The 15,916-nt window shown below is 39.1% G+C and overlaps 1 protein-coding gene across 1 annotated transcript; it reads right to left on the bottom strand.

Moving 5' to 3' along the window:
- Positions 1–1,483: 1,483 nt before the first annotated feature.
- On the bottom strand, positions 1,484–14,048 carry LOC111346914 (TNF receptor-associated factor 4-like). Its single transcript, XM_088763387.1, has 7 exons — positions 13,145–14,048; positions 10,997–11,060; positions 10,379–10,480; positions 9,882–10,046; positions 7,490–7,564; positions 7,130–7,207; positions 1,484–2,748 (listed from the first exon to the last, which is right to left on the bottom strand). The coding sequence occupies exons 1-7, from the start codon at positions 13,312–13,314 to the stop codon at positions 1,990–1,992; spliced, it is 1,413 nt and encodes a 470-aa protein (XP_088619513.1). The 5' UTR covers positions 13,315–14,048; the 3' UTR covers positions 1,484–1,989.
- Positions 14,049–15,916: the final 1,868 nt, after the last annotated feature.

The following is a 15,916-nucleotide window of genomic DNA, read 5'->3' on the forward strand; positions in this document are numbered from 1 at the left end:
GACACCAAAGTTTTTATGGCACTTCCTTCTAGTCAGCTTTCGGAAGCGGTGGCTGCTGTAAACCAAGACCTCAAGGATATATCCAGTTGGTGCTGTGCCCACTCTCTGCTAATCAACCCCGACAAGGCAAAACTAATTTTTTTTGGCGTTCCGCAACTTACAAGAAGTATATCAACTTTACCACCTGTAATGTTGCTAAGGAAGGAAGTAAAGCCTTCCTCTGTTACCAAAGACTTGGGTGTACACATCGATTGTCACCTTAACTATAACGAACATACTGCGAAAACTTCTTCAACCTGTACATACATGTTAAACTGCGTTAATGGGATAAAACACCTCCTGGACAGTAAAACTCTTGTTTTCTTGATGAACACTTTTATATTTAGTAGGTTACATTATTGCTCCACGGTTTGGAGCAACACGACAAAAGGAAACATAAAAAAACTTCAATTAATCCAAAATTTCGCATGTAGAATCGTTTTAGGCCTTAAGAAATACTATCATGTCACGGAAGGCCTGAAATCTCTAAATTGGCTCAATGTGAACGATAGACTGCTTACAAACGACTTATTAATGGTCCATACTTGTATTCATGACCAGATACCCAGCTACCTTACTGGAAAATTTATTCAGCGTTCGAAGATTCACGACAGAAACACTAGATTCAGTGGTGAATTAGACCTCCCAATTTTTAGATTAAAAACAGGGCAACGATCATTTGCTTTTCGGGGTGCAAAGCTGTATAATAACCTTCCAAACGAGATTAAGAAAACCTCTGACGTAAAAAATTTCAAGGCATATTATGATATATTCATGTAATTACTTGTTAGCATTGACGGCGGAAGAGCCCTAGACAGGGAGCTGTTCAAATAAAGTATGTATGTATGTATGTATGTATGACATGCGCTAACTAGACTGATGGTGTGACACACTAAGTAAAGTTGTGATGACAACGATAATAGGGAGTTTAAGCAAATCACTACGGCTGGCGCTGCAACGGCTACCGGAAGTAAAATTGTCCAGAAACGAGTCATTGCGCATGTCAGTGGTTCCCATCCAGCCGTAGCGGGAAATCCTTCTACGTGAGTGGGAAGGTTTCGGCGTAGTCTGTGGTACGTGAACTTATCTCGCTTCTTTCTTCGCTTTATACATTCTCCTGAGCAATTTTAACTATTGAAATACACTTAACATCTTTAAAAATAGCTTATCGGGAATATTTATCAAGCTTGCTGTCCCTTACCGAGTGAATCTGCCTTTATTTTTGCCGCCGGGTTTGTCGAAGGATCGAAGCAGTGTGCACATGGAGAACGTAGCGAACGCAAAGTGAAATGCGTAGGTAGAAAGTCTAACGTTTCCTTTTCAAACCTCAAAGACTACTTGAAATTCAAATAGCTGAGGCCAAGGAATGACGAGGGTTATGAGGGACCGTGTAGAAACTTTGCTTTGGTGTTTATAAGCTCCAAACTGGCAATTTTACAACACGTAAGCTCAAATATTTTAATTCATTCATTCACTGTGCACAGGATCGCTTACAATTTTTTTTTCCAAACGTTGGAATCCCTCGTCCCTTTCAACGAAGTCATTTTGAGTTTTTAGACGTGCAATAAACTACCGCGAAGACGCTTAATTTATTGGTTTTACACTTCTCAGCCGTACTAGGTTTGTAGTTCGCGTTGCTTAAAGTTGAATTTTGGCGGGCTAAGGCGACGTACTCTCCCCAAGCCTCGTCAACCACGATAGCCGTAGCAGCGACAGCCGTAGTGATTTGCTCAAACTCCCTAATAACGTAACTACCTCGATTAGGATTAGGATGTTGTTAACTTTTTTTCTTCTTTCTTTCAAGTGATTTTTCCATTTAAACACACGCAGGGGGCCGATTGCTCTGAGAAAGGTCTGCGCCAATCCGGGATTAAAAATTATGACCTTGGTGCAGATTGCTGTTGTGTAAAATGTATCAGTTTGAAGGTTTTCAGTGCTAAACTAAGGTTCCTATGGTGAGCCGACCTCAACTTGAATGAAAAAAGTGTCATCCACAACGTAGCGCCTAGATTCGAGTTGTGTGTGTGATATAAATAATGGTAATCCATGTCCTATGTTCTGTTTGTTTTTAGGCCTTGCATAGCACTTTGGATCATTGTTTGGTGTGACCACTTTGACAACGTTCTCCCTTTGATCCAGATCTTCCTGTTGATCTATAAGAGTAAACTTTATTTTCCTGTTGAAAGGCCAGGGTAATATGGCGTCATATTGACCTCTCATTACACAAATGTACACGGATAGGAAATCCTTTCTACCAGGGTTGACGCCATTAGGATATATCATCACTTTCAGCTTATATCCATGGTTCTCTGTGTAGAATGAAGCACTATCCACGTCTCTCTTCTCACCGGCCTTGGCCTCCCTCATAAGTTTACTGAACTCGTCAATCTTCCAAATGTATAGAGAAGAAAAACCAGGAGATTCACTTTTCCCCATCACTATTTGCCCTTTCATTGCATTTTCTTGATCTTTGATTGCTTTCTCTTTAAACTGTTTTTGCAGTGTCTCGACTTCCTTCTTTAAATTATCTGTCTTTTTCTTTGTTTCAAGCAATTGGCTATTTGTGTTACTCAATTTAGTTTCAGTTTCATCCAACTTCGACTGCGTTCTACCTAAATTTTCATTTGCCTCATTTAACTTAACAACAGTTAAGTCAAGATGGATTCTTACAGCAGACTGGAGGTGAGATTCCATTGCTTGGCGCACAACCTGTAAAAGCAAGGTGGAATATTTCAATCAATTCAATCAAAGGAAATTTATCCTGACGTCAAAACTTCAACTAATGCTATTTACTTCAGATTTCCATTGGCCAACCAGAATTTACACGTATCCTCTACATCTATGAACAGTGCCTTTCCCCTATGATTTACTATTACGACAAAACTGACCTCCCTCCACAAATACATCCGGGGTATCAAGAAACAATATTCATGACCGTTCAGTCACATAGCATTATTTGCAAAGTAATTAAATAGTTTTTTCCTATTTGGAATAAATAGCTGAAGTCAGGGAAAAGCATTGCAATCCTGCAGTTGATAAGAAACGACACTTCATAAATTACTCCAAAACAAGTGGTTGCGGTCACCCTTCACCGAGTCCCAACGTCGGGCCTTTTTGTATTGTCTTCCACCTGTATTGAATGGTCACTTAAAGCAGGACCATTGAAATAAACTAAGCCTATCTAAAAAGTACAATTAGGTATCGTATTCCGCACCTTGCTCGCTTTGCAAATTTAGCGGCTCTTTTGAGCATAATAAGTCGCTGTTTCAAACAATAAAATGCTTTTTCTTTAAAAAAAGATAATTTCCTCTAAGTTTCCATGATGTGCAGATCATACCTATGGAAATACTTCTGCAAGGGTTTTTTCTTTTTAGTTAAGCGTCGGCGAGACGCCATTGTAACTGTAACTTACACATCGGTAACATTTCTCAATAGTTGCCCGAACCATACAATTTATCCTTCATAACAAAATCCAATTACACTAAATCTAACTTCCGACAATAAATGACAACAAACGAAATAAATCCGGCGAAATGAAAGCTTGAAACATACCCGACGGTTTGGATCTTTAAAGGGACACGAGACGCATCTTACAAACATACAACACCAAACTAAGTAGGAAAAATGAAACTTTTCGCGCGAAAAACTAAAATATATACTGATGCGAGGGGACTGAACCCTACTATGGGGATGGACCATGGCCGGCCCTCTGACATTTGATGTAACAGCAACATCATTTCAGATGTTTATGTCACGGGAGAAATTTAAAGTGGCAATGAACCTCTGAACTTGGATAATGACTGATTGAAAGAATGGGAATGGGCTTCTTGTATATTGCATATGTTTTCTGTTTACTTCTTTTTCAGGATTCCAAGGGGAGGAAAGTTGACGACTTTCCCTTACAATCGAATCGAGGAAGAACCTTGAAGTCTTTTCCTTTTAATCGTAGCTTAAATGCGACTTGCATTCTCACTCCCTAAAGGCTAGTCTCCCTCGAAGCCGTTTTCAGTCGCGTAACGCAACGCTCCTCCCACCAACGTTGCGTGACTAGACTAAAAACGGCTGCGAGGGAGACTAGCTAAAGGCTGCCGCATATCTAATTAGTTAATCGGATAATCCTGTACTCCCGTGGCATGTATTCTATTGTCTCTAGGGAAATTTCCAAGACCTTTTATACGCCGTTGCATACAAAATCTTTCTCTTCTCGTGAGTCGACTGACTCAGCAACGTCTGAAAACTTTCTCTAAACTCCTTCCCTCCAGCGGAGCCGGCCAATTTCGCTTTCAGCTCATCCTAGTTCTATGCAAAAGTTCTTTCGCCCATAACTTATCCATCATAAGGCAGAGGGGGTGTCAGTATGGAACGTGAATTAATTCACTTGTGTCCTGGTGTTACCTTCGTGTAAATCACTGACAGGGCGCTACTTCCATCGAACAGCATTGAGCAGTGAGAACAGCAATGAGTACTTCGTGCAAAAAATCATACGCTGTCGACAGTTTAGAAAAGATCCACGACTGAGAAACATTGCCAATGAAATAAAACACTTCGTGGATAAACGTTTTCGGACTTGAGCGTATTCGACTGCCAACACTTTGTATAAAGGTCAGCGGATTCCGAAAAAGTTTAAAGGAAGCGAAGGGAGGACGGAAGGAAGGAGCAAATGTTCCATCCATACCTATTTCTCGGATATATATATATATATATACACTCTGGGTAAAAAATGGCAAGATTCGCAGTTGAAAGGTTGTTACCGGAGTTATTAAAAGTGGCTAAGATGGGATTTAGAATTGGTCACAGAATATAGTAAAATGAGGTGGGGCTTCTGAAAGGCCAGCGGCGTATACCCAGTAAGAATTGACCCAATAACGCTCCCCTCAACCCCGGGAGAATGAAGTCATAAATAGGATATCTTTTAAACGCCAAAATTTCCACGATATTAACCATCAACAGGAGCACATCAACCTTTAAAATTCACTGTGAAATGTTCAGCAGGCAACCGTTGACGATACTCCGACTCTTGTACGTTGGATCAGTGATGATCTGATCGGCCCAAAATAACGAATATGAAATATAAATATAGAGGCAAGACCGATACAACGTAAATAAGTAAATTTTAAGACGGAGCACTATATTTCGGCTGGCCAAACCAGCCTTCTTCAGGTGCAGTGGGAATTAACAGAGAACTGGGGTGATGCTTCATAGATAGCTGTATGATGTAACAGCGGAAAAAACTAATTTGATTGTAAAACTAACTTGATTGACAATGAGATAATAAAAATAGAAATAGTGAGCAAAAATAGAAATGAAGTAAGGTAAATTGGATAAATAACTAGAAACTAATACATTTCTTCGCGAGCGTTGAGGCCATCTGGGTAAATAGTGTTGCCTCTTGAAATTAAAAAACCTTCCCTGGCCTTGCGTATCGTGTCTCTCTTGGAAAACACTTTTTCGATGGCGATTAGCTCCATGTCGTGAGCAGAGTGGTTAGAAGAGGAAATGAAGTGTTCTGCCACTGTAGTAGGTTTAGATTTAGAGTTAGGTTTATCAATGGTACGGCGGTGTTCATTAAAACAGTCTTTTAAACGTCGTTTAGTTTCTCCTATGTATTGTAAGTTACAGCGGTTACACTGAATTAAGTAGATAAGGTTTTTAGTGTCACAGGTCAAGTGAGATTTAATGGGACGTGTTTCGCCGGTAGAAAAAAAGGTATAGTTAGTAAGACCGTCAGAGATGTAGGGGCAAGTAACGCAGTTTCTACCACAACGGAAAGAGCCGGGGGGGAGTTGAGGATGGGAAGTGGTAGAATTAGAGGGGAGTTTGGCTGTTACTAATGTGTCGCGAAGATAAAGCTTTTGAGACTCACGCCGCTCAACTTACCTCATACCTTCTCAAACGAGGTTACAGCCATAAATTCGTCACCAAACAAATACAACGCGCCGCTGACATCTCCCGCACACTCACCTTACAAACTAAAGACGTAAAAAAACCTAACCGTATTCCATTTATAACTACTTTTAATCCGTCGCTTCCTCACATCTCCAACATCATCAAAAAACAGTGGCATCTACTGCAGTCTTCTAACCGCTGCAAAAAAGCTTTTCCTCAGCTGCCAGTTGTCGCCTTCAGACGCTCCCCCAACCTTCGCGACACATTAGTAACAGCCAAACTCCCCTCTAATTCTACCACTTCCCATCCTCAACTCCCCCCCGGCTCTTTCCGTTGTGGTAGAAACTGCGTTACTTGCCCCTACATCTCTGACGGTCTTACTAACTATACCTTTCTTTCTACCGGCGAAACACGTCCCATTAAATCTCACTTGACCTGTGACACTAAAAACCTTATCTACTTAATTCAGTGTAACCGCTGTAACTTACAATACCTAGGAGAAACTAAACGACGTTTAAAAGACCGTTTTAATGAACACCGCCGTGCCATTGATAAACCTAACTCTAAATCTAAACCTACTACAGTGGCAGAACACTTCATTTCCTCTCCTAACCACTCTGCTCACGACATGGAGCTAATCGCCATCGGAAAAGTGTTTTCCAAGAGAGACTCGATACGCAAGGCCAGGGAAGGTTTTTTAATTTCAAGAGGCAACACTATTTACCCAGATGGCCTCAACGCTCGCGAAGAAATGTATTAGTTTCTAGTTATTTATCCAATTTACCTTACTTCATTTCTATTTTTGCTCACTATTTCTATTTTTATTGTTATCTCATTGTCAATCAAATTAGTTTTACATATTTCCGCTGTTACATCATACAGCTATCTATGAAGCATCACCCCAATTCTCTGTTAATTCCCACTGCACCTAAGAAAGGCTGGTTTGGCCAGCCGAAATATAGTGCTCCGTCTTAAAATTTACTTATTTACGTTGTATCGGTCTTGCCTCTATATTTAAAATTCACCATCTTTCACAGTTAACTGTCGAAGAAACTGGCCAATACAAGCCGTCAACTTTCTCTGACATTTCTTACTGTAGACTAGAGAGTCGTTGGCGTCTGATCGATTTTCATAGCATTTCACATCAACTGGTCAACCTTTCAATGAGCCCATTCTGTTAAGAACTGGCGTACGATAAACTAACCTTTGTTTCGCAACCCATCTGAACATAAGGACAGCAGACTATGGTGAGTAAACATTCCTCTTTGATGTGACTCGGGATCTACATGTAAGAATAAAATTAATAACTAAATTTGAAAGAAAGATAAGAAGCAATCAATCCATAGTTAAGAAAGCTACACATTCTGCATGGATTCTTTAGGTTGCGCCACAGATGTCTTTATTTACATCATTCCCTCAAGAGAGAAAAGATAAATAAACTTTGGAAGCGAATAACATTTTGAAGCAAGAAAGCGCCCAGTTTACTCGAAGCAGATACTTTTCATTCTCGCTTGACAGTTTTTCATTCTCTTAATTAACTCTGGAAATAAAACAGAATTCGTACCATTTCCCTGGAAATTGTAAGACCACAACCGTTTGGACAAGTTACTGGGAGCCTGAGACACCTTTGAATGTGATCCTGAAAGAGTAAATCTAGTAAGAACAGTTTATTTAAAGTTAATTGATTCTATTTTCACTGCATTAACTAAATTCCATAAGAAAACAATTAACTACCTACTAAGAACTAAAAGACCAAAAAACAAAAAAAACAAAGAAACAAAAAAAACAAAAAACAAAAACAAAAACAAAAACAAAAACAAAAAAACAAAAACAAAAACAAAAACAAAAACAAAAACAAAACAAAACAAACAAAAATTTGCAATGGGGAAGGATTAGAAGGGAACATACGAACCATTCGAGCTAGTCCACCCAAGTTTCTAACATTTTTAGCAGTGGCAAGTCCTTTTGTAATTAAAGTACTGGAAATTTTACTCATCATGATGCTATTGATACTGTGAATGTATGTCTGTATGTATTTGCGATATTAAGACACGCTTGCCCAGTTCAGCTTAAAAGTGTTCTAAATGGGGGCCTGTATAAACAGTAACAAGGCCGCACCACAATACCGGAAGCTAAGTTCCCTACTCTTTGCGAGAAGTACGTGGATTCTTCAACGTTCCCTGCAAACCAATACAGAGAGGTGCAGGCGACAGGGCCTACGGTATATTGTCCTTATCCGAGAAGACTAGAATGTCTAACCATTTGCGGATGTCATGGTAAAGGCAGCACATGTTCCGCAGTTATTTTAAAACCCTGAGTGTTGGTGAGGTCTGGGGCTTGAGCCTTCGACCTCCCGCTCGGCAGTCCGGCGCGATCATTGGGCAGAATGCCAACTGTTCTCACAACATTTACTTGCAGTGGCGAAAACGTTATAGATCTGTAATGTAAGTGGCGAAGCGTAAACAGGGAGGCTCTCATTGATTGAAGATCACGCGCGCTTTCCTCTGAAGGGAATACTTCCTTAGTTCATTAGGGAGCTTAAGCACCAGGCGTTTATGATTCACGGAGGCGAACCGGAAGTGAGATTTCGAAAATTTTTCCTTCTGGGCATGTCAAAAGGTCGTTGTGACTTGTCACGGCGGCCGCCAAGGCGCTTGTGGCCTCCGTGCTGATTTTTTATGACCGCGAATGGTCTAGATTGTACGTAGCAAAAAACACAACGTTTTCAACACCAAAAAGAGCTTCTGAAAATGGATTCGTACGAGGAAGGGAAAGAGAAGTCTTCGCCGTACATTTTCATTTGTTTTTGCGTTCAAATTCATTCGGGAGCTTGTCTGCCGAGAGTTGTCTTGTCACACTTAAATTCGACGCGACCTGTTTACTTGAATACTTGCCTTTCTAGCTTTCTGCACACTCTTCTTTTATTTACAAAGTCTTATTAAATAAAAATTTAACTGACAATTTCAGCTTTTTGTTAAAAAACGCATTCATATAAACTTTTACCGATAGTTTTCTTGGCAACCTCTGTATATGTGACTTGTTTACTTTGTTAAGTGTATGGTTAACAATATAGAAACTCAAGTATAAGTACATTCTGGCTTAGAGATTTCATAAGAGTCAAATCGCTAATACAAGCCATAGCTGAATTCGAGGTTTCTTGACGTGTTTTCTTCGAGCAACAGAAGTAGTTCTTCGTCACTGATGACGTTCATGTCATGGCTTAATAAAAGCATTTCCCCAGCTTCTTTAAATGAACACATTTTCGTTGTTTAAGTGCGAACGCACAACATAAAGCAATTTTTGTTTCTTTGTTTACATCACGGGCTTGCAATTTTTATTTTCGCGCGCTTTCTACGCTCGTGTCCGTCGTGAAAAAAAAAGGAGTCTGCTTAAAGTAAAAAATTCGCGCCAAGAACGCCAATCTCGATCAATCCCCTCACGGCAATAAGCCCTCCGTCGTGAAGAAAAGTCCAGATGCTTAAGCTCCCTATTAACTTGTCAAGGCGGAGCTATGAAACAAAGGCCTCGTAACTTATTGTTTCATCAATTGTTTCTGATATCACACTTGAAGTGCACGTATTTCAAGCTGGCTATTTCAGGCGTCGTATTTTTAAAAGGCAATTGCTAACCGAGTGGGAATGTTTCTCAAAGAAGTTTCCGATCCCAATGCGAATCACACCCTTCTACGCCGATACCCCTATTAATAAGAAATCTTCAGCATTTATTCAAGGTAATTAAATGAAGTGTTAAATCCTATTGCCAGTTTTGTTTTTGTTTTGTTTTTGTTCTGTGTGTGTGTGTCTCTTTTTAATCGAAGAAATAATTATTCTTTATTACCGACGTTGATCATTTTTTTACCAGATGTTAACAGCTACAAACAAAGAATGGGAATAAGAATACTAAGAACAAAAAGTAAAGAAATCAAATTCCACAATTCATTTTAATCATGTCTTTACCTGCATTTGACACTCTGGGTGTGGCTCAGTACAGTAATTGCATTTGAGAATTCTCCACTGACATGTGGCAGTCACGTGTTGCTCGTGTTGTTGTCGTTGTACCTCCTCGAGACAGTTCTCGTTTGTACAGGGTATGACTTTGAACAAGCAAGTATTCAAGTGAGTCTGTTAGAGATTAGAGAAAGTCATGTTTAATAGTTTTTTAAAAGGAGATTGAAGGAAACGTTTGTCACTTTCTTTCTCGATATTTGTGACATGGGTTAAACACTGAAGGTGGGCATAACGATTTGAAGTCGTCAACTTTGTACTCCTCTTCTATCAGGTTTCAGCATGCATTAATGGCACGAAGCACAAATGCCCCAAAGTATGGTTGCTTAGCTAACACTGAGCCAGGCTTTTGAATGGTGATCATTATCAGTGAAGTCAATTAGGTCCATCGAGTCAATGAGGTGAAGTAAAAAAAAAAAAAAAGAAAACAATCTCTCTCAACTACTAACCTCTTTATTTCTTAGTTCCCCAATCCACTCGCATCCATCACTTGGACATTTGATGGCAAACGAAAGAATCTTCCTTTCCGTTGCTTTGTCTGGAAAAACATCCTAGAAATAACAAAGCAGCGTCAGTCATTAAATTAAACCTAGGTGGAGTTTCTACCCTGTGAAAATACACCTCAGCACTTCATAATCGTATGCTCAGCGGATTATTGTTATGATTTCAGCTTAGTATAAATTAGAATTCCTATCATTCATATCGGACAATACTCTTTTTCAACATGAGTTTGTAGCTTTAAGCTAGTTTATCACTATTGCCTGTCCAGAACCTTCCTATCTGCTGCTTTACTTTCTGACTTACTCAGTTTTACTTTGATCACTGTTTGCACAGCAACAAAATCAAAAACAGGAAAAAATATTGAAAAACAAAAAACTGAAAGGAAAAGCCAACAATACCACTAACAACAACAAACTAAAACAAGTACACAAAGCAGCATTATAGACTTGGCAGGCATCGAGCCTCACCCGTCATTGGAATTTGCATTAAGATCTCCACAGTGAACTCAGACGGTTAAATGTTTTCATTATTGACCTCTGATACAGTAAGCAATTAACTTTGATGACCTGCTTTCTGTCCAGAGTTCCTCTGTCCTCCGGGCAAGTGAAGGGTTTTTCATCAGCCTCCTGCCTATGAAAATGTTGAGAAATACAGTTCATAAATGAGTCAGACACGTGTTACGACGTTTGAATTTTCAACTGATGAAATGATGTCAGTTGAAATCAGTACCTGTGCAAAAAGGGTAATTTTAATTAATAGGGTTATTGCCTTTTACAGCAAATCTTTTTTTACTAACTTTTACTGGTGCACAGTTATGACTATGGGACAAATTTTATCTGATTCCCCCCTGATGACTCTTCTCTATAGTGACAGTTGGAAAATAACAATAAACAGAAGAGTTGTTGTACCATCATCCTTCATTTGGTCAAAAATTGTCCTAAGTTCTCCCAAAATTTCCCAGGGTTCCCCTTGCTACCAGCACTTATCCCCGGTAAAGAAAATCCAATTACAAATGCTTCGGAATGCACTGTTTATCTGCGCCTTTCGACAATATGTCTTCGATTTCTGAGAGATTTATGGATGATTTGAACTTTACAGGCCTTCTGAACATGTTAAACTACATGAAGTAATCAGAAATTCTGTTGCCAACAGAAACCGTTCGATTGTTTACATGTGATGTTCCTGGAAGCTGAGGTAAACTTGGTTGTTTAATAGAGAGTGAATCTATCGCTAAGAATTGCCAAGTTAACTGCGACAAGATTTATCTTTCGGAAATTGTTGAAACTCACTAGATATATTTTTTGTTTAATGTTTCTCAGTCCAAAACGACCTCTTTTCAAAATGTACTTAAGAAAATTTTGTTGAAATGTTATCGTGTTATTGAACGATTTCCAATGCGAAATTTTCACGGTTTCTTTTACTAGATGTGAGCTTTAATGTTTGCTTCTTTGTTTACCTCGTCACTTTCAGCACAATCTCATAAGTGATTTAAAACTATACCTTCGTTGTTCTTCTAAAAAATTTAGTCTACTGTATAAGTAAGGTATATTCTCTCCGGCTGTTACTCGGCCTTCATCGTTTTCACGCGCTCGCATTTTTAAAAAGGAAAAAGAACCGCCTCGGTACTGTTTCTAATTTGCATAATCCATAACCTGCTTGTGGGAGTTACCGCTGCATAATGCCCTGCTCTGATGTCGCTCTTAGCCAATCAGAGCGCGCGTTACACCGGCCGCAAGCCAAAGCCATGTAATAAAATTGTGTAATAATAGATAATGTTTATATAGTTACAACAATGTCTGAAAACGTTAATATTCTTATACTGTCTTTCTACCTCCGTCTATTTGTCTTTTATTTCTGTTTCATTTGTACGTTATACTCTCAAGTCCGAGACAAACCTAATCGGATGACCACGCACGAGGTCTCCGGGTCACATTTGGCGTTCAAATTACAAAAAGAACAGACAGACATGTTCAACTCTTCGGATGATTGCTATCACTTTGGAAATCAAGGGAATAACAAGGGAATAATTTTGATTATGGAATACTAATTTTATACAACAAAATCACGCATCGAAAGAAATATAAACTACAGCCACATACGAAGTAACCTTAAGCCTTTTTAGTTCGGTCATATCCGCCATGCAAGAATATAATTATTTTTACGGTCAAGGTGTAAGGTCTGTTGCATGTAAAAAAACAGATTATCTATCAGAATAAAGACATCATTCCACAAACTGTGTCTCTCGAATATTCCCCCTGTCCAGAAAAGGAATAATAAATAAGAATGGACTAATAGTGAGGGGTTTAAGTTATATGGTTAATATGCGAGACTTGAGCGGAGCTTTGTCGAAGCAGTCAGTATGCTGTGAATGTGCCTTCTGTTTCTTCATACGATTGAGTACATCTAGTGCTGAATTCAGCCGGCCTAATTTAAAATAACTTTTAATATTATTAACATTATGTTCTCGATAATGGACTTGTAAAGACATGTATTGATCGGCTGGAGAATTACACCGTTAAACGAAAATGAGAAAGCGATTGATCGCAACTGTTCGTTCAATTTCTCTTCGGATCTAAAGGAATTGCCGATAAAAGTCACACCAGCTCTATGATTCAGAAAAGTCAGGAGTAAATAATTTAATAAATACCATCGAAATCTACGTAAAACCATATGAATTTGCTAAAATAACATTTCGTGTTGCTAACAAACCGCACCTTCTAAAATTCTCCTCGAGGCATTCTTTGCAGAATCGGTGTCCACATCTGGTGAGAACAGGGTCCTTAAGTGGAAAATGACAAATTGAACACTCCAAATCTCTTTCAACCTCACTTACAAACTCGTCTTCATAACCCAAAGGCAAAATAGTTTTTGAAGCTTCCGCCATTTCAAAGGAGCGACTGAAAGTAAAAGCGTCGGGGGTCAGTTTTATTCGCAGGAAGATTTTGACCTATGAGGAAATATGACAGGCTCACACAAGTTGTCACTCTTTGAGTTGTCTGAATTTAAAGTGTTGTGTTACTTATCTAAAATGGAGCTCTCGATCGTGCCTAAATACGGGAGTCATTATGATATGGTTCATGTTTTAGGTTACAAGCCGTAGATTTTGTCAAAAGCAATCGAGTTATAAATTATTGAGTAAATAGATAAGATTCCACTACATTGATTGTCTTTCTAGATTTCGTTAGTCTGAGTTTCGAAGCAAGGAGTCGTGGTCTATGCTGAGAATCGAGTAATTTTCGAGAGTGGATCAGTGACATCAGTCCGTTAGTCTGACGAAGCCCTCCTCCCTTTCCTTCTTCTTAGTGCAGGCAGTAGTGGGATGGAATCTCAGCTAAAACGCGACAAAACGACTTGAAATCGCTACCAGAGAGCAAAAGTAGCCCAAAGAACACAATCTGTAGGATAGTGTTTCTTTTCTCTTTCATTTACGGAGTTCCAGAGCAGAGCGTAAATTCCCATTCAAAGCTTTATAATATCGTCTTTTCGTGGAGAGTTTGTAAATATAATCATCTCATAGAGTTTAGGCCCCGGTGCGTGAGCACATGGAGCTACATTATCAACATAATTCAAGAAGTCGTCTGTCGTCGGGCTGTAGGTTAATATGAGCTAAGTTTTCTTCCTTTTCGCTCCATCCTTGATCAAAATACACCCTAGTGTACTTCAACAAACGAATAGGAAATGTGCGAAAAATACTCGATTGGAAAGTAGAAATCCCGACGTTCAATACGAAAATGTTTTGTCGGAACGTGCGCTAATAGCCCATTTTCGAATTACCCTTGGCCTCAATTTCAAAATGAATCCTGGTGCTCATCCTTTCACAGGATTATACGTTTCATTCACATGCAAATTAAACTCATTTTCACAAGAATGGTTGAGCACCAGGCCTTGTTTTGAAAAGGAAGCCAAAAGTAATTTGAAAATTGCCTATTATCATCAGGGTGGTTTTTCCTTCATTTTGCTCCATTCTTCATCAAATTACATCCAATTTGAATTTTCAGCACTAGTCGGACCATCGTTCTACGATACTTTGTTACTGTTTAGCCGTCATTTTATTTGAATTTTAAATAAAACTTGTTCTGATCCTGACTTGTTTCATCTTTTGTCTTTTGTTTTAGCACATACTGCTCCGGCGAACACTTATAAAGTTAATAATCAACTGGTTATTGAAGAGTATGTTACGCAATACATTGGGAGGACATAGAAAGCCAAGTTCTCGTCACCCAATAATTTCCTATTCTAATAATTTTTTTATTTCTCTCATTTCTTTGATTCATTTAGTATTTTATTTTCGCCATTCTCTGAGGGATGTTAAAAAATGCTAGCGTTCTTCATTAAATACTGCCACATTAAATGCTTCTTTGGAAAATGGAAATAAATGAGCTGCTGAAATAAATGGAAATGATGAAGTTACGCGGGTGATGTTTCGAGCGTTGAGATTTAAAGAGAAAAAACATATTTTCTGTCCGTGAAATGTGTTTGTATGTTTCTCTTCCCTTTTCCTGAAGTGATCGAGACTCAAACTGAACAAGTCAGTGTAGACGAGGAAAAAAGAACCTAAAGAACCTTAACTTTGAAGTCTGCACGACCCTTTGATTAGTCTGTGAAAAATACGTGTAAAACCACTCTGTACGACTTCATCGAGCTGCTGGATAGAAAGAGGCGAGACCTAGAACCGTCACCATCAGGCATATCTCGATCAGGATTTTGTTCCTGATTTACCTATCATTTGACCATAAGGCGCTGTGAACGATACTTTAAGAAAATCAATTGTTTACAAAATAACTTGGTTTTTTTTAATATTAAATCTAAATATTTCCCTTGTGGACTGCCTCATTTACTGCAACAAATCTCAAATCAAGCCCGATATTAGACTGGCTGCTTTTAGTGTAAGTTTTGCTGAGGCACTCAAATAGTGTGCAATTTATCTATAACACTTTTAACCCTTTGAATACGAAAAAGACCATATTTTTTCAAGTGTAATTTGGCGATACAAACTTAACCTCACTTTGTTGGCCTTTATATGGAGCATCCGTACAATATTTGCGGTTTAGAGACACCATGGGCTCAGACCTTGAGGTCACATGACCTAGATCACCATTTCGTGTTTGGATGCGTTCAAATCGATTCGGTTTCTCGCTTTTCTGACCGTTTAGAAGTGTTTTTCGAGCCATTTTCCCTCTACAGAAGCCCTCACGACGGCATCATTAAGCTGGAATGTGGGTAGAGGCAAGCCTCTGAAGGAAAACAGAGGCGAGAGATGGTTCCATGTAGACTGGACCGTCAACGATGCTTTACTGCCAGCTTGGCGAGTTTACAAGTGGATTGTCTCTCGGGCCCATCTGTGGATGGCTTTCAGGACCTACCAAAGCGATGGGCCAAGTTTTGACCGGTAAAAATTTCAATCGATGCGATATTCTGCTGGTAGGACTGGATGGCCCGACACTTTATAATAATTCTTTGAAATGGAAATGACAGGAGTTGCCTTT

Source organism: Stylophora pistillata, chromosome 6 (genome assembly GCF_964205215.1).
Source record: "Stylophora pistillata chromosome 6, jaStyPist1.2, whole genome shotgun sequence".
NCBI classification, from domain to species: domain Eukaryota; kingdom Metazoa; phylum Cnidaria; class Anthozoa; order Scleractinia; family Pocilloporidae; genus Stylophora; species Stylophora pistillata.

What these genes read in the sequence shown, in the direction of transcription:
- LOC111346914 (XM_088763387.1), bottom strand. Translation starts at nt 13,314, where the DNA reads ATGGCGGAAGCTTCAAAAACTATTTTGCCTTTGGGTTATGAAGACGAG. An exon ending in GGGAACTAAGAAATAAAGAG is followed by an intron (nt 10,047 to 10,378) that starts GTTAGTAGTTGA and finishes AATCTCTAACAG; the next exon opens with ACTCACTTGAATACTTGCTT. An exon ending in AGATGGGTTGCGAAACAAAG is followed by an intron (nt 2,749 to 7,129) that starts GTTAGTTTATCG and finishes TTGCTTTTACAG; the next exon opens with GTTGTGCGCCAAGCAATGGA.